Source organism: Grampus griseus (genome assembly GCF_964374135.1).
Source record: "Grampus griseus genome assembly, chromosome: 12".
Taxonomy (NCBI): Eukaryota; Metazoa; Chordata; class Mammalia; order Artiodactyla; family Delphinidae; genus Grampus; species Grampus griseus.
Window position 1 is genome coordinate 26,386,647 of NC_139006.1, and position 22,318 is coordinate 26,408,964.

Sequence of the window (22,318 nt, forward strand, 5' to 3'; positions counted from 1 at the left end):
GCTCAACCAACTTTTCTGGCTGGGCTACCTGCTGTCCACCTTGTGCTGTGTGGCACAAGAGAGGGGTCCCTGCCCCTCCTGGGTACAGGTCTCCATGCCCTTCTTTCAGTTCAGAGTAGCCTGTCCCCTTCCTCCTCGTGAAAGGGGATGGGGACAAGACTTGGGGTGCAGTCAATGAGCAGACGCCATTCCTAGAGGTCAGATTTCCAGGACACTGAGTCCCCTCAGGGCCCAGCTCCTGGGCTCTGCCCGCTCTAGGAACTACCTGGGACCCTGGGGCACTGCCAGCAGCCTCCTGTGAGGGTTCACTCTGTGCAAAGCATTGTTCTAAGTGCCTTACAGACATTACATCATTCCAGCCTCATAGCCCACTGGAGTGGGTTCTTGTGTCACCTCATTTCACAGGTTGGGAAATGAAGATTAGGTGGCTTGCCTCAGCCTGTGAACAGGGAAGCTTTGCTGCTGGGCCCTTTCTCCTGCATCTCCTGTGAGCACTGAGGGCACACACACAGCCTGGTCCTTCAAAACCACATTCCTTGCACCCTCAAGCCCACCCTCAGCCCCCAGATCTGCCCCAGACACCAGGTGCTGTGTGAGGTTGCTGGGGTGAGGAACTCTCTCCCAGAAGGAGCAGCTCCAGGAATGGGACCTGCTTGCTGGGAGTCTCCTGCTGGCAGGTTATTTCCCAGTCTGAGCTAAGCCCTTTGTGTGGCTTTTGCCGTGTAGTCCCTTGGACAGGAAGGTCCTTCGCCCCCTCACAGCCTGGGGCACTGGCTTATCCCATCCTGTTCACACCTCCTCCACCTGGCTTGTGGGTGGTGGTTCCCAGCCAGATCTGGGCCACAGGGGCCCTCCAGTTCAGGGTTCTTTGGCCCCCATGCTGGGCCGGGCTCCCAGCTGTGCCTGGGTCCCGGGATAGGGTGTCTTCAGCAAGAGGGACACCTTCCTGAGGTTGAGCTGTGGGGTGAGGGCTCTAAGTGCCCACCCCTTCCTGCCCCAGGGCTGCTACCTCCCAGCCTAAGTGAAGGATTAAGAAAGGACCTCCTGGACTTCCCTGGTGGCGCTGTGGTTAAGAATCTGCCTGCCAATACAGGAGACACGGGTTTGAGCCCTGGTCCGGGAAGATCCCACATGCCGCGGAGCAACTAAATCCGTGCGCCACAACTACTGAGCCTGCGCTCTAGAGCCCACGACCCACAAGTACTGAGCCCGCGTGCCGCAACTACTGAAGCCTGTGCGCCTAGAGCCGGTGCTCCACAACAGGAGAAGCCACCGCAATGAGAAGCCCGTGCACTGCAACGAAGAGTAGCCCTGCTCCCTGCAACTGGAGGAAGCCCACACGCAGCAAAGAAGACCCAACGCAGCCAAAAAAAAAAACCAAAGGACCTCGTGCTCAGAGTCTCAGGGGACCAAAAATTGGTCACCCCAAAGCAGTGCCCCTTGAGCAGACCATCACAGGGAAACCATGAGGGGGTGAGCTGGGCTGGGCCACAGGCTGCAGGACAGACAAGAGCCCGAGAGCACTGTCTCCAGGGGCAGCCACCAGCGTGGGGCAGCTCTCCTCTACCCACTCAATGTTGCCTGCCAGGTGACCCTGCAGGATCTTGCCCCAAGGCCACAGGCAAGGCCTGGATGGAGGCCAGATGTTCCTTGGCCTGGTGTCAGGCCTCCCAAGGGGCTAACACTGTGGCCACAGCTCGCTTGCCCACCAGCCTGCCTGGCCCCAACAGTGTCCTCGGATGAGGAGTGGGCCTGCCCTTGGCAGAGGTGTGGCCACCACTGCCCACCCACAGATGGGCTGACACAGGGACAAGAGGCTGCAACAGGATCCAGTTTATTCTGCCTTGGAAGGGTGGTCCTGAGAGTGGCAGGTGCCACCCTGTCCTGGGCGGAGGGAGGGCCCAAGGGCTGGTTAAGGCCAGTGGTGGGAGAAGCGGGGGGTACGCAGCCCCTGGAATGCAGTGAGGCCAGGCTGAGGCCCAGAGGCAGCTGTGGTAGGCCAGGGTGATGCCCCTGCTGCCCAGGGTGGAAGGCACCGGGCTGGGACCGGGCCATGGCTACAGGGCCGTGACCCAAGGCCACACAGGCACCCCGGGAAGTGGGGCACAAGGTCACAGAACACGAAACATGAAACACAGGCATACGAGTAAGCACGTGGACAAGTGGGCACAGATTCACAGGCCAGAGGAACACCCGGTCTCAGCTGGACACATGGACACCACGGTGGTGTCATACAGACCACAGGGGACACATGGACCCGATGGCCACAGGGGACAGCCCTGGGCCATGGACTGTAAGGGACAGGAGAAGGGGGCCTTTTGGCACGACTGCACTGCAATTGTGAGAAGGGGGCGCTGGGAGCAGCCCATGCGCAGACCCCGGGGCTCAGTCTGTCTTCCACACTTTGTTGAGCAGCTTCACCACCTCGTCATAGATGACGAACACGATGGCCACGTCCAGGCACACCCGGCCCAGGCGGGGGACGGTGCCCTTGTAGAACCTGAGGGGGGAGGGTGAAGAGAAGATGAAGCTAGCGTGTCTGGAAAGTGTGGGTGGGTCCAGAGATCCGAGGGAGGAGCAAGAGCAGAAAGAGCAGACTCCCTGGGGACAGGACAAAGGGAGGGCCTGGGATGGGTGGACAGGAGGTGAGGTGTGACCCAGGTGGAAGGCGGGGGCCTGGGGTGGGGACAGCAGCCCTGCCCCTCCCCCACTCACGCCTTGGGCCCCTCGTTCCTCAGGATCTGCAGGCCGCAGTCCCACGTGTTGCGGTACTTGTGCGCCTCCAGGCCCTGCAGAACACCAGCAGCTGCGGGATTCAGCAGCCAGTCCCACCCCTTCCCGGTCCCGCCCAGGCCCCGCCCCCACCTGCATCCGGGTCTTGATCACGTCCAGAGGAGTGTTCCCGAAGACACTGGCTGCGCCCGCGATGGCTCCAAACACGCCAGTGATGAGCGGGTTCATGGGCTTGTTGGGGTTGTCCCCTGGATGGGCGTGAGGGCTGCGATCAGAAGGGGACGGAGGACAAGGGCTGGGTTCCAGGCCTGGAGGTAGGGTCTTGGGGAACAGACGCACCTCGGTACCAGTTGCGCAAGGAGGTCATGACGAAGAATCGAATGGCCTGGTTGGATCCCTGCTTCAGCACGGTGGCCGTGAGGCCCTGGTACGTCCCCTTTAGCCCTGGGGCAGGCAGGCACTGCGGTCACACTGACGCCTCCAGGCCCCAGCCCGCAGGAGCGCCAAGGCAGGAAGGGGAGGTGCCAGCTGTTTCCAGCCGGACCCAGGTCCCTAACCCCACCTGAGGGTAAGGCTCAGTGGCTCACCTTGTTCCCGCACGATCTCCCTGACCCCGTGGAAGAATCCTCTGTATTTGGGGCTGGGGGAGGTCTGGTCATGGATGAACTTCACCTGAGAAAGAGGGAAGCAAAGGCGCTGGCTCCCAAGGGTCAGGGCAAGGGCACACCTGGCCTCTGAGACACGTGGCCCCAGGAGCAAGAGGGCCACCTTACCGAGGAGCCTCTGCCGTCATGTCTGCTGGTTTTTCCCCACAACTTAGGCAGCAAACACGTGTTACCTTATGGTTTGTGCTTGTAAGTTTTTTAAGACCTTGTCTTCCCACTGCCTCCAGAATAGAATCCAGTCCACAGAAGGCTCTTCCAGTGGGCCTCCTGCTCCAGGCTCCCCAGGCAGACCCCTGCCCACCTTGATGGTCTCCACCGGGCACAAGACCACCACCCCGGCCCTCTCTCACGCCTGTCCCCTACCGAGACCTGCCCACCTTGATGGTCTCCATGGGGCACACGACCACCACGGCCTCGGCCACACCAGCGCCCAGGCCGCACAGCAGCCCGCGCGTGCTGTCCAGCCGTCCCTGGGCGTCCCGCATGTGGTTGCTGAGAAACTCGAACATCCCGAACCTGCGGTGGGAGGCAGAAGCATGAGAGGGGCCGCCGCGGGGCTGGGACTCCCTCCCGCGGCCCCGGGGCCCCGAGCCCGCCTCACCTGACGGCCGCCTTCGGAATGGAGCCGTAGAGCAGGGAGCTGAGGCCGCGGTACAGGCCCAGGACGCCATGGTTGCGGACCGTCTGCTGCACGCAGTCCCCTGGGGGAGGGGGCGGTCAGCGACCCCACCCGCCGGCCTGCCCGCCCCCGCCGGCCGCCCCCACTCACCGATGCCCCGGTAGCGCGGTGGGTGCGAGCGCTCGTCCAGCTGTAGCTGCGTTTTCACATACTCGGTGGGAAAGGTGATGCAGATTTCGATGCCACCCGCCAGACCGCCTGCGGGGAAGGACCGAGACCCGGACCGCGCTGAGACCCCTCCCCCTCCCTCCCGGCGTGCCCTTCCCCTGCCCCCGCCCGGACTTTGCCCGCCGCCCGGGAGCCGGGCCCACGCCCCTCCTGCGGTCCTAGCGGGGGGCCCGGGGGGAGACGCGGAGGGGCCCGGGCCCGCCCGGAAGCGCGGCAAAGCCGGTGTCCCGGACCCACCCGGAAACGCGTTGGGGTCGGGTGGGGGTCGGGGTCCGCGTGCGCGTGCCCCACCTGCCAGGATCGCCTTCCCCGGGTGCGTGAGAGCGGCCTTCCCAGGCGCTGGCGCGCCGGCCGCCAGAGCGCGGGGCGCGGGCATGGCGGGCGGGGTTCGGGGCCCGGCGGCGGCCTCGGGTCCGAGCTCCTGCGCTCGGTCTTGGCGGCGGCGGCGGCGCCGATTATGGGCCGGGGCGGGTCGGCCGCGTCTCTCCGGGGCTCCGCCCTGCGTAGTCCGAGCCCGGCCCTGCCCCCGGGCCGCCCGGAGCCCGCGGGAAACTAAGGCCGGGTGGGCCGGCGGCCCAGCCAATGGCCGCGCGGGCCCGACTGGGCACCGCCCCCGGAGCCCCACCCCCGGGGCGTGTGGGGCCGCCCCCTCCCTACCGGGAGGGCGGGGCCGCCCCGCACCCAAAGCGCCGCGAGGCCGCCGCGGGATTCCAGGCTCCGGGCGGCGCACACGGTGGGGAGAGGACCCCTGACAAGCCCTGCTCACCGCCCTCCCCCCACAAGAGGCTCCGCAGCTCTTCTGGCCCCTCCCGCCCACGCCAGCACCGGCGGGGAAGCTCGGCCTGGATAAACAGACTTTCATTTAATGTGCGAGTTACACGTTCTGTCCAGCGGGTCCGCAAAGTGACCCGTTGGGTGGGGGCAGCTCTGCCAGCGCGGAGTGGACAGGGCGCCGTTCCCCTGCGCCTGGGAGTACTTGCGCTCGACTCCCCAAGAGTGCAGGCTCCAGCCAGAGGGCCCAGTGGTCGGAGTCCACCTCCTGCGCGGCGGCCGCAGCGGTTGCCTCGGGCAGTCAGTGGCCGCCCCAGGCCCCGGGCGGCTCAGAGGCTGCCATCACTGGGCTCCAGCAAAATAAATGACGTCCAGGCGTCCCGTCTCCCGTGGGTTCTCTGCGCTTCTGGGGTGACGCGCTCCTTGGGGAGGTTAGTGACCCGTAGAGGGTGCTGCACCCGGCGCCCTCCCCGCGGAAGCTGCACAATGGAGCCGGCGGGGGATTTGGCAGGCCGGGCCTGCAGTGGGCCTGTTGTCTGCGTAGCGGCGGCCTGCGGAAGAAGAGGCCCAGGGTGAGGACTCCTGCTGCCCCCGAGTGGCCAGGGGTCCAAGGAGCAGGGTTCAGGCCAGCCCAGACCACACAGAGGCTGCAGGGATGGTGGGAGTTGCTGTTGTGGGGCCCCTGGAGGGCTGGCCAGGCTGTAACCTCGTCCCCACACAGACACCTACTTAGCTCAGTGGGCTGCGTCCATGCATGCCCATCAAAATATTAAGAAACAGACTGACATTAATGCTGGGTGGGCCTGAGTATGGAGGACACAGGTGTAGGAGGCCTGAGGCTCTGTGCTGCCTGCCCACAAACTTCAGGCCTGTGTCCCTCCTGCAGCCTCTGTGTAGAGGACACCAACCGCTCTGACTGCTCATGGCCAGGCCATCCAGGCAGCTTTCCAGTGCAGAGCAAGAGCAGGCTTGTTGCCTGCGGCCAGGCAGTTGGGGGCGGGGGGGGGGGCGGACACAGCAGTGTTTGTAGCTGGGCAGCCGCCAGGCATGCAGATCTGGGAAGATGAGGCCATGCCAGTCCAGCAGTCCTGGAGCACTGACCTTTGTCCTCCCCGTCCATCCCACCCTGCCCGAAACCCAGCCAGGGAAGGGCAGGCGGTGTCAATCACTGCCCCACTCTCCTCCCCTCCCCAGGGGACTAGGGGCTACGGGCTGCCCCCTACCAAACAGGAGAGGGGCAGGTGCCACCATGTGCTCCTCTCACTGCCACAGTCTGTCTGGGGCGTCCAGTCTGTCCACCTGCAAAGAGGAGGGAGTGCCGAGTGCCTGCCTGACAGGCTGCGTGCGGGCTGGGCCTGGGGTTGGTGGGGGGCTGGGCAGCAAGCACACAGCCTCCAGGAGGGTTAGAGCTGAGGCCGGGCACATGGGGCACCCACCATGACCTCTGTAACCAGGCAGAGATGGGGCGGGGGACCCTGGTGAACCCCAGCCTCCGCTGCAGCCCTGTGCCTTCAAGTGGGCACTTGGCCGCCAAGGCACCAGAGTGGTAGACAGTGACAGCAGTCCATGGGTGCAGCTGAGTCCTCCTCTGGACATGGGGACACTGCTAAGACAAGGCAGTGCTTCCTGCTTTCAGCTAGTCCAGGCTGCCCATCCCTCTTAAGGAGACCAGTCAACTGACACCTGGGACTCACCCCCCGCAACAGCCATCTGAGGACAAGCTGCCCCCCGCCCTTCCTCCCGGAATTCCCAGATGCTGCCCGTGCAGTGCTCACAGGCCTGTGCAGACACATGGACAGGGAGGGAAGAGGGTGAGGCGTAGCCATGGGGCTGCGGGGTGGTCACACTGTGTTCTCCAGACAAGAGCAACTGTGTGACTGGGACTCCAAACAAGCACCTGGGTGAGAAGAAAGTCACGTGTCCGTCACATACTCAGATCTGGGAGAGACCAGACCAGCCGGGACCAAGCAGAGACAGCCCTCCCCTCCCTCCATGAGACCAGGGCTGAGGAGAGGAGCCGGACAGTCTGAGCTGGGCCCATGGACTCCCCTGGGAGAGCCCAGGGGGTTGTTCCAGGAGGGTTGGCCCTCAAGCTTCCCGGATGGGTCGAGAGGCCCAGGGCCCGATTTTCCACTTGGGAAGGGGCCCTGGCCTTCTTGTCCGGGCCCTCGGCCTCACAGCACTGTCCAGTCGGCCAGGCCCCCCACTGCCTGAGCAGCCCCCCTCGAACCCCCTCAGCTTGTCCCAGACAAGCTCCTGTCCTGCCCTCCAGCCGTCTCTGCTTTAGTCTTCCCCATCAGTGATGATAACCCTCTGTTTCTGATGTTCAAGTGCCAAAGCAGTCATCCTTGGCTTCTGTCACTCCACACCCAATCCATGTGCACGTGGCGATGGCCGCCCTCTCACCCCGAAGGATCACTGATGGCCTCTTACTCGAGTCAGCACCACCCGAGGGCTCCCGGCTCCCACCCCTGAAGCCTGTTCTCAGCAGCAAGCCCCTCACCTCAGGTCCCAGGTCCCACTGCGAGTATGACCTGAGGCCTGATGACAGCCCGTGCCCCCCGCCCCTACCCCCAAGGCCCTTCTTTGAACACCTGGCACGTTTCTGCCTTTACCTGCCCTGGCTGCTGACACTCCCTTCAAATGTCCCCAAGACCAGGCCCCTGGATTCCTCTGGGCTCTGCTCAGGGCCGCCTTCTCACTGAGCTGCCTTGATGGCCCTGCTGTGAAGCTCCATTGGCACCATGGCCCCCGCACCTGCCCCATCCCCAAAACTCATCCCCTTCAAACACTGTGTCTGTCGCCTGTCAACCTCACTGAATGTGAATTCAACCGAATAGGGTTTTTCTGTTTTGCCCACTGATAACCATTACCTGGAATAATGCCCAGCACACAGTAGGTGCTCAAACATTTGCTGAACGGTGAGTGTTCTGTTTGCCAGCCTCCGGGCTGCTTCAATACCCTCCACTGTTTGCTTTACAATTCCTTTCGAGAACTTCTACGCAATAGGAAATCTCGTGTCACCGGACCTTGGTGGCACGCAGCTTCACAGGCTCACAGGTCCCCGAGTCCTGGGACTCATTAAGCCCCCCCAGGCTCCTGCCCCTCAGTTGTGGGGGGCGGGGCTGGGGCTCGAGCTCCATGGGAAACACTGCTGAGCAGGGTCACATCGCCAGGCTGCCCTGACCGATCCCACCCTCATGACCACAGCCCAAGGGAGGCCCAGGCACTGCACACCACGGCATCCGCCTGTGAACCACCCAGCAGCAAAGTGTAACTACAGCACCAGCACGAAGGCCCCACCGTTCCAAAGGTCTCCCGGGGTCCCCCTCCTGGGCTGTTGCACAGCCTCTGTCCCTAAGGCCTCGTGGGTGTGGCTATGGCTCTGTCACCACCAGCCCAGTGGTCTCAGCAAGTCACCCAAGGGTGGTCCCATGGGGACTGATAGGGCTTTTGAAGGTCCCAGGACACAAGAGAGGGGAGGGCACTTGGAAAACCCCAAATACCAGCTGGCAATGGGGCCCAGGATGTCTCATATGCCAGTTGGGGTTCATTTACAGAGGGGTCATCTGCCTACCCTCTGGGTGACAACCGCCCCTTTGTCTGCAGTGCTTAAGCGCCAACGCCAGAACACCAGCACTGGGGCTTTCACAGGTGGATTCTGAACAAGCGGAGACCTGGTGGGCTTCACGAAGCTGGGGGTGGGGGGACGTGGGGGCGCATCTGACCCACAGGCCAGGCGGGTGTTGGAGAAGTGGGGTGAGGAGGACTCCCTGATCATGCCAGGCCTGCCCAGGGGACGGGGGTGGGTTTGGGGTGCACAGAGGGTTTGATGGGGTCCCCAGGGCTGTCCATGCGGGTGGCGCTGATTATCTTAACTGTACTTGTGCTCCCGGCATGTACTGTGTGCACCCATGATGCTGATGTCAGGAAGTGAAGAAAGAGCCCCTTGTTCTTTATTTGTTTTTTTTTTGACAGTTCTGTTTTATTCAGTGGAAATTTTTAGGACTTCAAGCCCAGGAGGCAGCATCTCAAGTAACCCTGAGCGAACTGCTCTGAGGAGATGGGGGAGTCAGGATATATAGGAGTTTTGCAACAAAGGGCAGGTAGTCTGCACATCAAAAGATTACTGTTAATTAAAGGAAACCAGATATCTCAAGTTAAGGAATTTAGTGCTTTTCCATGTATGGGAAGATGCAAGAGTCTGGAGCCCCTTGTTCTTGAGCAGAAGAGGCTTCTGCTCCAAAGGGCTCTGGCGAGGCCATCGGGCTGCAGGCCTCTCCAGGGCTGACCGGGAGGACCACCGCCAGCAGAGACAGCTTCTTGGAGCTTTCCCACCTTCCCGCCTGTGGCATGCGGTACAAGTTTTCTTGGAGCAAGAGGCAGAAAACGCAGATAAAAGTAATCAGCACCCAGAGATGACTGGTCGCTACCCTGGGGCATGATCTTGGCCCGTGTTTTCTGTGTGATGTGTCACCAGCAAACCCTGGACCCGCACACTCACACATACAGATGGGGTTGTACTGTTTCCCACTGAAACTGGAAACACCCTCTCCTGTAGCTCTGTCTGTTCATTCTGGACAGCAGGGTAGGTAGAGTCATGACATATATACTGTTTAATTAACGCCTTGCTACTGATTGGACATTTTACTCTTTTATTAAACAATGCTTCACACATTCATTGAAGCTAAACCATGTGCACATCTTTACAAACTTTTTCCCACTCACAGATGATTCTGATATTGTCAGAGAGTTTCGAGAATCTTCCTGCCAACCGACCACAGAAAACCAACAACGCCAACTGACACTGATTATGCCAATAAGGTGATACAATTTTAGAAAATACTTTAAGTTGGGATGCTAGTTATAACACTGATAATTCCATGCTATTAGGACAATTTCCGGAGCTGATTAACCAACATGGAGTTCCCCTGGGCCTTTGCTTACAGGGTTCTCCTAGTCATCCCAGGGGACAAGGCAGGCTGAGGGTGTGGAGGTGACCAGGGTGGAAGCCAGGTGGGCATGAAACCAAGCTCCCCCACAACCCAGCTCCTCTGCCAAGTTTATTTTATTTATTTATTTTTAAGGAGTGTTTATTTATTTATTTATTTATTAGGGCTGCGTTGGGTCTTCGTTGCCACGTGCAGGCTTTCTCTAGTTGCGGTGAGCAGGGGCTACTCTTTGTTGCGTTGTGTGGGCTTCTCATTGCGGTGGCTTCTCTTGCTGTGGGGCACAGGCTCTAGGCGTGCGGGCTTCCGTAGTCGTGGCTCACGGGCTCTAGAGCACAGCCTCAGTAGTTGTGGTGCACAGGCTTAGTTGCTCCACGGTATGTGGGATCTTCCCAGACCAGGGATTGAACCCATGTCCCCTGCATTGGCAGGCGGATTCTTAACTACTGCACCACCAGGGAAGTCCCCTCTGCCGAGTTTATGATGAACCTCTCTGTCCAAAATGTTATTCCCTTTTCTTGTCCAACACCTGTTCCCTCAAGATTGACACGTATCAAAGAAAAGGGGGAACTGAAACCGAGCGCGACCCTGTGGGGCCCTCCCAGGCACAAAAGCCTTTCCGTGTCCCTGCTTCTTGTTTGTAGGAAAATGACTTCAGCCTCCTAGACCTTCCCTGAGTTCCAAAGGGCAGATTCAATTATTGATACTAATTAGGGAGTGAGGGAATGCAGAAAGCAGCAACAGTGCAGCATGGGGCAGGGGCCCAGCTCCTCCTCATGGGAGGCACATAACAGTCTGACATATACCTCTGAGTGCTTCTGCAAGGAAGGACTAAAGCCCCCACCCAGGTGGAGGATGGTGACTTCAGGCTGAGCACAAGCAGTGGACCCCAGACGGGTTACAGCCATAAGACTGATGATTGAGATTCTGGGAACGCCACCCTGTTACCTCCCCACCAACCAATCAGAGGAAGGTCACACACGCTGCAGACTTCCCCCCAAATTTTACCTATAAAAACTCTTACCCAGGACTTCCCTGGTGGCGCAGTGGTTAAGAATCCGCCTGCCAATACAGGGGACACAGGTTTGAGCTCTGGTCCGGGAAGATCCCACGTGCCGTGGAGCAACTAAGCCCATGTGCCACAACTACTGAGCCTGCGAGCCACAGCTACTGAGCCCATGTGCCTAGAGCCTGTGCTCCACACAAGAGAAGCCACCGCAATGAGAAGCCTGCGCACCACAACAAAGAGTAGCCCCCACTTGCCACAACTAGAGAAAGCCCGCGTGCAGCAACAAAGACCCAACGCAGCCAAAAATAAATAAAAAAAACAAAAACAAACAAACAAAACAACTCTTACCTGGGGGAGGGATGGATTGGGAGCTTGGGATTAGCAGATACAAACTACTATATATAAAATACATAAAAAACAAGGTCCTACTGTATAGCACAGGGAACTATATTCAATATCCTGTGATAAACTGTGATTAGTTCTCTGATCTAAACTCCCATGTTTCAGTTTGTTTGGCCTCACTGTGTGTCAGGCACATGAACTTGTGTTTGACAACAGGTGTGGTTGGGGACATTGTTGTACAGCACTCGGTGGCCTCAAACAACCCCTCCTCCTAACAGGGGTCTCCAACTTATAGACAATCAGGTCTACTGAGATCTTCTTAAATGGGACGCCCCCCAGAGTTGGTCTGAAGTTCCCAGGTGGAAGCAGTGTTTTCTGTTTCAAAGCAGGTGAGTATCTCGCTGATCACACAGCAGCCTGGGCCTGCAGAGCCCTGGAGGAAGGAGCGGCTCCAGCCTGGCCCCACTCCTGGTGTGTGACCCTCATGGCCCACCTGCTCCCACGGGAGGTGCAGGTGTGCTCTGTGCTGCAACCAGACCAGCCTTCTTCCCACTAGCAACCGCCAACCGGGGATCTTGTGCTGTGATTCCCCACCAGCTTTCTTCCCTGGTGGCTTCAGCTTCTACGTCCTCTGCTCCGAGGCCCTGGTGTCCCCCACCTCAGCAGCCACATCAGAGCTGCGCCTGGGGAATGGCCTCAGCAGACCCCAGCTCCTGCCCCACCGCCCTCGCTCCCTCGGTGGTGCTGGCTCTCTGGCCTTGCGGAGAGCCATTCTCTGCCGAGTTCACACCAGGGGCGTGGGGTGAATCCTGATGCCTACCGTCTGCCTTGAGCTCCGACGCCAGCCCTGGGGCTCCCCCACCAGCAGCCATGTCTGGTCTTGTCTGCTCCTCAGACCCAGCTGAGAACCTGGCCTCCCACTCCCCGAGGAAACAGATTCAGCCAGAGGGGCTGCATGTGCTGGAGGTCCAGAGTCAAGTGTAGTCTAAGAAATCTGAACTCTTTTTTTTTTAAGGCTGCACCATGACGCTTGCGGGACCTAAGTTCCCCAACCAGGGATAGAACCTGTGCCCCCTGCAATGGAAGTGCAGAGCCTTAAGCACTGGACCTCCAGGGAAGTCCTGAAGAAGTCTGAACTCTTAATGAACCACTTTGTTTTTCTTGCATAATAGTTTATACACTAAAGTAAATATATATTAAGTGGTTTATAAAGAAAAACCAAGAAGTTACTCAGTAATTTTAAAAGCTTACTTGATCTTTTTTTAAAAATTTTTATTGGAGTATAGTTGATTTACAATGTTGTGTTAGTTTCTGCTATACAGCAAATGATTCAGTTATACACATACATGTATCCAATCTTTTTTAGATTCTTTTCCCATATAGGTCTACTTGATCTTTTTTGTAATTTTCTGTTCTGTGCCAGATAATCCCAGTACCCACAGTCTGTCTGGGCAGGTCTAGCTCTTACTAACGGGGCCTCATTTCCTTACACATTTTGTCAGTGTTTTTACGACGAGCTCAGTTTTTCTTGGAATGGTATCTGTCAGAATTCTTTGAAGCCTTGATTGAAGGTAGGTTCTCCTTAAGAGGACTTGTGGGGCTTCCCTGGTGGCACAGTGGTTAAGAATCCACCTGCCAATGGAGGGGACACGGGTTTGAGCCCTGGTCCAGGAAGATCCCACATGCCTCAGAGCAACTAAACCCATGCGCCACAACTACTGAGCCTGTGCTCTAGAGCCCGTGAGCCACAACTACTGAGCCCATGTGCCACAACTACTGAAGCCCGCATGCCTAGAGCCCGTGCTCCGCAACGAGAAGCCACCATAACGAGAAGCCCGCGCACCGCAACGAAGAGTATCTCCCGCTCATCACAACGAGAGAAAGCCCACACGCAGCAACGAAGACACAACGCAGCCAAAAATAAATAAATGTATAAATAAATTTATTTTAAAAAAAGACTTGTGTTTGTCTCTGGCAGAGATTGGAAATTGTTTTAAAATTAAATTCCTTACTTGAGGTTTTTTTAATACATGAAGTTGTGCTACAACCATCTGAGGGCCGGCTTGCCAGGCCCAGTTTTGTCCTCTTAATCTAGCACCGTGGTTGCAAAGAGCTCTTTCGGTTCCTTTTCGCCCAATCTCTCAACAGAGGGCTAGGCAAGGCTGGAACAGCCTTACTCATCCTTGCACTGACCGAGGACACTTTTGTCGGCCTCTACGTCCTGTAGCGAGTGAGCGCCACAGCTTAGCGAGTGAGCGCCACAGCTCAGTTCAACAGAGTTGGGCAAAAGTCAATCATGTCCCTCTTCCTTCCCGGAGTTTTTTACCTCAGGCTTCTTTGCTTACTTGCCAGCCCACTGATTCACTTTGTATGTTTCACCCTACATTTTATGTTTTTCTGGTGACAGGTTTGTGGATGCCTCAGTCGGCTGCATGGACAAACCTAGGCTATTTTCGCCTGCACAGAAAACCACGCCTGTATGAGGCTGTCAGTCACAGGAAGGACCACAAGAATACAAAGGTCCCTGCGTGTCCAGGAAGTACCATGCCCAGGGAGGTGACACAGAGTCAGGACCACCTTTCAGTGCTTTTTGTGCTAATATTTATAAAGTAGGTTGGCCAACAGCAGGACAGAATATCCTGGTCGCCTCAGGCCCCTTAATGCCGGCATCCTGTAATCAATCAGGGTTTACGATTCCATTAAAATATAATTTCACATTCTGTAATTTACTGAACAGCATCTCCAAGTTTAAACACACACACAGCCCTAACACAATACCACAGGCCTTGGAAGCCTTTCTGGACTACAAAATACACCTTTCAGTTAAATCTTGACAGCAGGATTTTGAACGCACCATAATCTGTTTAATCAAGACTTTAAAGTGAAGACAAATACTGGTGAGGCGGTGCGGAAGCACGCTGCCAACCCACCCCCCGCCCCGGGTTGCCATGTGGCTGCTTCTGCCCTGCCCGCCACTCCCCACTATGTCTCCAAGGGGTCCTTCCTGCCACAGGGTCCAATGTTTGTTCACCGTGATTTCCAGAATCTAACACGCGTGGGACATACCAGCCCTGACATGTGCTCGCTCCCTGTTGGGGACTCGTGGGCAAAGAGAAGTCGGGAGGGCGGTTTCCCAGGAGGAGCAGGACTCAGGCTGCAGGACACAGGCATGTTCAAGTGAGGGGCGGCGGCAGTGGGAGGGGTTGGACTGAAGGCTCAGGAGGGCATGGGAAGACTGGCCCCGCCTGTAGAGGCTGGTGGGGGCAAGACAGGTTGTAAGGGAAGGTCTGGTGAGTTTGGAATCTGCTGTCGTGGCCAAGTTTCTGGGGCTTGTCTGAGGTAGGCGAGAAAGAGCAGCCGGCTCTGAGGAGGTCTGACCGCTGACCTTCAGCCCCGGCTGTGGACGTGAGTGGCTTCAGCCGTGAGCGGTTCAGCCCTGAGACACGGGGCCTCCCCGAGGCGTCTCTAATGATCCGATAGGACCGCTGGGGGATGGAGGGGGCAGCACGGAGGTAAGCACAGGGGGCACCAGACTGGGAGGGGGACGGTGGCACAGAGGGTGCCCACCGGGGTAGATTCCTTCTTGCCATCCTGCCATCTGTCACTTCCTGAACCCTCACAGCATTTGAAATACACACTGGCTGTTTTGAGGGCAAAAATGAATTTCTACCGTCTGAGTGGACACTGGGTGCCCAACCCAAGGTCAGCTCAGGAAACTGCTTCCCTTAAGGGGACCTTCCGTAGTGAGCTTCCACTGCAGACCTGAAGCATCGGCCGCCCCCAAAGCACTGCTCAGAGGACAGTCCCAGGATGGGGTGGGGGTGGGGGGTGGGGCATGGCTGTGAGTACCAGTCTCGGTGACAACACGAGGGCTAGCTTTCTCTAGTTGTGGCGAGCGGAGGCTAGTCTTCATTGCAGTGCATGGGCTTCTCACTGCGGTGGCTTCCTTGTTGTGGAGCACGGGCTGTAGACGTGCGGGCTTCAGTAGCTGTGGCACACAGGCTCAGTAGTTGTAGCTCGCGGGCTCTAGAGAGCAGACTCAGTAGTTGTGGCGCATGGGCTTAGTTGCTCGGCAGCATGTGGGATCTTCCCGGACCAGGGCTTAAACTTGTGTCCCCTGCATTGGCAGGCGGATTCTTAACCACTGCGCCACCAGGGAAGTCCCCATGTCTTTAGACCTCGGTTGGGAGAGGTGACTTGGGGAGCACAGCACCTGCTTCTCCAGCCCCCATCGCAGGGGCTCCACGCTGGAGGGGAGCTGTGTGTGCTCATGGCCGTGGTGGGGACGGTGCGGAGAGGCCAGGGGGGACTCGGAGGAGGTGGGGGAAGAGTTCGTTTCAGCTGCAGGGGGCCTGCAGGTGGGCGGAAAGGGAGGTGAGCCCTCAAACTACACGCCTGAGGTCCACGCTCTGAAAGGCTGAAGTTAACACCGCGTCTGATAGAACAAGACAGTCTCTGTCAGAGGCTCGCGTCACTCACCGACCCACTGAACAGCAAGAGAACAGCAAGACCCAGCGCCAGTACCCCTGGGGACGGCCAGTTCCAGCACGTTGGCTGGGTCCCTCCCCGTCTCTGGGCTCCACTGGGATCTTGGAGACTCTTCCAGCCCCACCGCCCTGCTCTCCTGGAAACGCTGCCAGGGCAGGCAGCAGACAGGATCTCATAACCACAAGACAGTTTATCATGGCAAAGGCCTGAGTTGTTCAAGGCTGTGCTGGGGACGTGGGACTCTTCAAGAATCGGAGAAAGGACAGTGACGAGAGGCCACCCCTGCTCTCATCAGAAAAGCTTCAAGTTCTTTTCATTGAGTGGAGAGGTGCCGCAGCTAAAAAAGTCTCGGAACTAAAAAAGTCTCGGAAACTCACAAGCAGAGGTGGATCGGAGACACAAAACAAGGGTCAGGGAGGCCAAGCGGAGGAAACGGGTGTGAACTTGGGGGACAGTGGGTCCGGCAGGGCAGAGAGAAGGGGGAACCCCAGAGATTCAGGCAAACAGAGGGAGACCAGGCAGGAAGTGGGGCTGACGCAGCGAGAGCAGGGGCTCCTGCTGGTCAACATGGGGGGCCTGGAGTCCCAGCCTACGGGCACCTTAGGTAAATGGGAGCTTAGGAAAGTTCTCCTCGATGGGTGGGTGGGGCTGAGGACCTAACAAAGGGCTGTTCCTGCCCAGGTGACGAGGGCCTAGTGCACCGCAGGCGTGAGCTTTGCTATAGCTGGGCGGTGGCAACAAGAACAGAATGGGGGCGTGGACGGAGGCCTATTAATGTACGAGGCTTCTGATGAAATAAAATTCATATTTTAAGGCAAGACATGCAACATTTAAATAAAATTTTTTCTCTGCTCATTTGAGCCGCCTCCTTTCCCTCCACTGAACATTGTGCATCTGCATTAAGCATGAACCAGACTCCCCAGTGGCAGAAATACCTGCTCAACCACAAAGATCAATTTTTCTCCTTCTGGTGCCAGCCATGTAACTCCTTAGGAGGTAACATTCCTTTCTCAGTTCTGTAAGGGGTCATGATGATCCAACCCTGGCCTTGTAGGTGCAGACGTCTTTGGTGGACTTTATGTACAAGGCCACTATATCATTTCCCTTGAAGACAGCGATTGGTATAGAATAGACTGGTCAGACGACCTGGGGAGATACTGGGCTGGAGTTCTCAGCTTAAATACTTACTGATGACCTTATTAATGTCACTAGCTATATTTCTGCCTATTTTACAAGATTATTGTTTCTTTTTTTAAATAAATTTATTTTATTTATTTATTTTTGGCTGTGTTGGCTCTTCGTTGCTGCACACGGGCTTTCTCCAGTTGTGGCAAACGGGGGCTACTCTTCGTTGCGGTGCGTGGATTTCTCACTGCAGTGGCTTCTCTTGCTGCAGAGCACGGGCTCTAGGCATGCGGGCTTCAGTAGTTGTGGCACGTGGGCTCAGTAGTTGTGGCTCATGGGCTCTAGAGCGCAGGCTCAGTAGTTGTGGCACACGGGCTTAGCTGCTCTGCGGCATGCAGGATCTTCCCGGACCAGGGCTCGAACCTGTGTCCCTTGCATTGTCAGGCGGAGTCTTTTTTTTTTCTTTAATATTTGAATTTTATTTTATTTTTTTATACAGCAGGTTCTTATTAGTTATCTATTTTATACATATTAGTGTATATATGTCCATCCCAATCTCCCAATTCATCACACCATCACCACCCACCCTGCCACTTCCCCCCTTGGTATCCATACGTTTGTTCTCTACATCTATGTCTCTATTTCTGCCCTGCAAACCGGTTCATCTGTACCATTTTTCTAGATCCACATATATGCGTTAATATATATTAACGCATATATATATAACGTTATATATATAACGTTAATATATATGCGTTAATATAATGCGTTTTTTTCTGTCAGGCGGATTCTTAACCACTGCGCCACCAGGGAAGCCCAAGATTATTGTTTCTTTCATGACCAAATGTGTGACTGAGCCTCTGATAAAAATAATGATGACTAGAAGACCTGAAACAACTGACCTATTATATAGTTCTGTAAGATCAGGAATTTTAATAGTGTAGCTCTAGATGTGGGAAGAAGCAACAACAGGGCAATAACGGACTAGTAGGACAGGCGGCCCAAAGGCCTTGGGCTACTGTTAGTTAACAGGGTCTAGTCTGGTAACAGCACATTGAAGGGCCTATCAAGGATATCCTCACCTGACCTGGGAATGAGCATTCCTAACACCATGGGACAAATCCGTCATGAAATGCCTCCCAAACCTTGGTTGAAATTAAGGCTGAAAGGAAAGGGACTGTAACAGAGAGAATGTTGCCCACCACCCAGTTCTACAAGAATCAAGTCATTAACCACTGCAGTCGCTGACCTACCTGAAAGGAATTCAGGGTGAAGATCGGGATGAGGCACTTTGTGCTCTGGGAAAACTGGCAGAACTGGCCCTCAGAGACTTAGATATTTTCAGGAGAAAATTTTTTATGAATTTTTATTGCCTCTTCCCATACTTAGAAAAGCACTAAAACTATTAACTAAGGTAATGTGTTCCTCAAGAATAGCAATAACCTTCTACCAAGCTGGGTGCTTGGTTGCACATATCCCTTCACCAAAATCACATATATACTGGCCTCCCCTCTTTCCTCTTTTTTAATTTTTATTTTATTTATTTATTTTTATTAAAATATTAAAAAATTTTTTATATTGGAGTATAGTTGATTTACAATGTTGTGTTAGTTTCAGGTGTACAGCAAAGTGATTCGGCTATACATATATATATATATATATATATTTTTTTTTTTTGTCAGATTCTTTTCCCATTTAGGTTATTACAGAATATTGAGTTCCCTGTGCTATATAGTAGGTCCTTGTTGGTTATCCATTTTATGTATAGTAGCGTGTATATGTTAATCCCAAACTCCTAAATTATCCCTCCCCCCTTTCCCCTTTGGTAACCATAAATTTGTTTTCTAAGTCTGTGAGTCTGTTTCTGTTTTGTCCTTCCACATCCTCCCTTTCCTCTTTGGAACAGTCCTCAGACCTTTCTGAAAGACTGTCTCTGGATTATAATCCTCAGGTTGGCTTGACTAAAAGTTTCCATTTCTATCTTAGATTGACTATTGATTTTTTTTAACAACAGTTCCAATCATTCCATATCCCCACAAATACTTATTTTCCATTTTTAAAAAATTACCACAATCCTAAGAAGTAGTTCATTGTGACTTTGATTTGCAATTTGCTAGTGACTAGTGATGTTGACCATCTTTTCATGTGCTTATTGGCTATTTGTATATCTTCTTTAGATAAATGTCGATTCAAGTCTTTTCGCTCATTTTTAATTTTTATTTTAAAATTTTATTCTATTTTTTTACATCTTTATCGGAGTATAATTGCTTTACAATGGTGTGTTAGTTTCTTCTGTATAACAAAGTGAATCAGCTATACATATACATATATCCCCTTATCTCCTCCCTCTTGCGTCTCCCTCCCACACTCCCTATCCCATCCCTCTAGGTGGACACAAAGCGCCGAGCTGATCTCCCTGTGCTATGAGGCTGTTTCCCACTAGCTATCTATTTTACATTTGGTAGTGTATATATGTCAGTGCTACTCTCTTACTTCATCCCAGCTTACCTTTCCTCCTCCCCATGTCCTCAAGTCCATACTCTATATCTGTGTCTTTATTCCTGTCCTGTCCCTAGGTTCATCAGTACCATTTTTTTTCTTTAGATTCCATATATGTGTTAGCATATGGTATTTGTTTTTCTCTTTCTGACTTAGTCTCTAGGTCCATCCACCTCCAAATAACTCAATTTCTTTCCTTTTTACGGCTGAGTAATATTCCATTGTATATATATATATGACGCATCTTCTTTATCAATCCGTCGATGGACACTTAGGTTGCTTCCATGTCCTGGCTATTGTAAATACAGCTGCAATGAACACTGTGGTACATGACTCTTTTTGAATTATGATTTTCTCAGGGTATATGCCCTGTAGTGGGATTGCTGGGTCATATGGTAGTTCTATTTTTAGTTTTTAAGGAACCTCCAAACTGTTCTCCATAGTGGCTGTATCAATTTACGTTCCCACCAACAGTGCAAGAGGGTTCCCTTTCTCCACACCCTCTCCAGCATTTATTGTCTGTAGATTTTTTGATGATGACCATTCTGACCGATGTGATGTGATACCTCATTGTAGTTTTTTTTATTTTTTATTTTTGCGGTCCGCGGGCCTCTCACTGTTGTGGCCTCTCCCGTTGTGGAACACAGGCTCCGGACGTGCAGGCTCAGCGGCCATGGCTCACGGGCCCAGTCGCTCCACGGCATGTGGGATCTTCCCGGACCGGGGCACGAACCCGTGTCCCCTGCATCGGCAGGAGGACTCTCAACCACTGCGCCACCAGGGAAGCCCTGCTGGATTCTTTTTTAAAAAAATTTTATTTATTTATCTGATAAGAGTAAATATATTTACTCTTATATATAAATAAATCTATTTATCTATTTTTTGCTGCGTTGGGTCTCTGTTGCTGTGCGCGTGGGTTTTCTCTAGTTGTGGCGAGCAGGGGCTACTTTGTTGCAGTGCGTGGGCTTCTCATTGTGGTGGCTTCTCTTGTTGCGGAGCATGGGCTCTAGGCACACAGGCTTCAGTAGTTGTGGCACATGGGCTGAGTAGTTGTGGCTCACGGGCTCTAGAGCGCAGGCTCAGTAGTTGTGGTGCACGGGCTTAGTTGCTCCACAGCATGTGGGATCTTCCTGGACCAGGGCTCGAACCTGTGTCCCCTGCATTGGCAGGCAGATTCTTAACCACTGTGCCACCAGGGAAGTCCCTGTGCTGTTGGATTCTGTTTGCTAGTATTTTATTGAGGATTTTTGCATCTTTTGCCCATTTTTTAATTGGGACATTTGCCCATTTTTTAATTGGGACATCTTTTTGTGGCTGAGTTGTAAGCTCTCTCTGTTTTTCTGGACACTAGACTCTTATCAGATGCATGATTTGCAAATACTTTCTCCCATTCTGTAGGTTGCCTTTTCAACGTATACATATATCCCCATATCTCCTGCCTCATGTCTCCCTCCCACCCTTCTTGGTGGTCACAAAGCACCGAGCTGATCTCCCTGTGCTATGCAGCTGCTTCCCACTAGGCAGTCTTTTTTTCAAAGCACTCTGAATATCTCATCCCACCATGCTTTCTGATGAGAAATCAGTTGTTCATCTTATTGAGACCATGTACAATTGAGACCATTGTACAAAGGACAATATCCTTTGATGCACAAAAGTTTAGTTCTGATAAAGTCCAATTTATCTATTTTTTCTCTTGTTGATCATGCCTTTGGTGTTGCACCTAAGAATCCATGGGCAAACACAAAGTCATGCATATTTCCCATTTTCTTCTGAAGATTTTTATAGTTTTAGCTCTTAAATTTAGGTCTTTGATCCTTTGAGTTAATTTTGTATATGGTGTGAGGTAGGGGCTCCACTCCATTATTTTGCACGTGGATGTCCATTTGTTACAGAGAACAAATGGATGGTCTGAAGTTTACCCCTCATAATAAACCATTCATAATAAGTAAAGTGCCTTCCTGAGTTCTATGAACCATTGTAGCAAATTACTGACCCTGAAGAGGGACTGTGGGAGCCCCTGATTGACAGCCTGTAGGTACAGGTGGCCTGGAGCTTGAGACTGGGGTCTGAAGGGTGGGGAGTCTGGCAGGAGTATGCACCAACCCTGGGTGTTAGCGTCAGAACACAGTTGGATTCTTGGACACCCAGTTGCTGTCCACAAAGAACTGGAGAATTGTCTGATGTAGAAAAACCAACACCTTTGGTGTCAGAAGTGGCGTGAGGATAAAAGAGGTTTAGCTTGGATTTTTTTAATCGTTGGTTTTAATTCTGTCAGCAAAGCATAAACAAGTGACACTGTGATTTATAGTCTTTTACTTTAAAACATTTTATCAAACATGATGATATCCCTGTAAATAGGCATAATTCCCAAAGGTATTAACAACTTTATTGAGATATAACTCACACACCATGGAACTCATTTGTTTAAAGCACGCCATTCAAGTTTTTAGTTTTTCACAGGATTGTGCAGCCATGGTCATAATATAATTTTCAACACTTTCATCACTTAAGAGGAACCTCATTGGCTGTCAATCTCCAACCGACCTTCACACTCCACCCCAAGTCTAAGCAACTACTCACCTATTTTCTGTCTCTATAGATAACTATTATGAACATCTCATCTAAGTGGAATCGTACATCTTTCCCTTAGCTTAATATGTCCAAGGTTAATCATGGTATAGCATACATCAGTACTTCATTTCCTTTTACCATCAAATTAATATTCCATTGTATGGACATACATTTTATTTATGTATTTAGCAGCTGATGGACATTTGTACTGTTTCCACTTTTTGGCTAGAATGAACAGTGCAGCTATGAACACTCATGTATAAGTTTTTAGTAGTAATTTTTATTTTAATGTCTATTTTATCTGATATTAATATGGCCA

General features: G+C 53.8%; 2 protein-coding genes across 2 annotated transcripts in view; both read right to left on the bottom strand.

Annotated features, from left to right (window-relative positions):
- Positions 1 to 1,824: 1,824 nt before the first annotated feature.
- SLC25A1 (solute carrier family 25 member 1) lies at positions 1,825 to 4,777 on the bottom strand. The gene is made up of 9 exons (XM_082667258.1): positions 4,537 to 4,777; positions 4,168 to 4,275; positions 4,000 to 4,099; positions 3,776 to 3,914; positions 3,321 to 3,405; positions 3,073 to 3,177; positions 2,866 to 2,981; positions 2,716 to 2,789; positions 1,825 to 2,500 (listed from the first exon to the last, which is right to left on the bottom strand). Exons 1-9 carry the CDS (start codon positions 4,619 to 4,621, stop codon positions 2,386 to 2,388), a joined length of 927 nt encoding a protein of 308 aa, XP_082523384.1. The 5' UTR covers positions 4,622 to 4,777; the 3' UTR covers positions 1,825 to 2,385.
- A 222-nt stretch (positions 4,778 to 4,999) lies between these two features.
- The window catches only part of LOC309831260 (uncharacterized protein), a 30,905-nt gene continuing 13,586 nt past the window's right edge, over positions 5,000 to 22,318 (bottom strand). Inside the window, exons 3-4 of the mRNA XM_082668304.1 lie at positions 6,240 to 6,315; positions 5,000 to 5,567 (exon numbers count right to left, since the gene is read on the bottom strand). Of these exons, the coding sequence (XP_082524430.1) occupies positions 5,346 to 5,567; positions 6,240 to 6,315 (298 nt within the window). The 3' untranslated portion in view covers positions 5,000 to 5,345. The remainder of the gene's footprint in view (positions 5,568 to 6,239; positions 6,316 to 22,318) is intronic.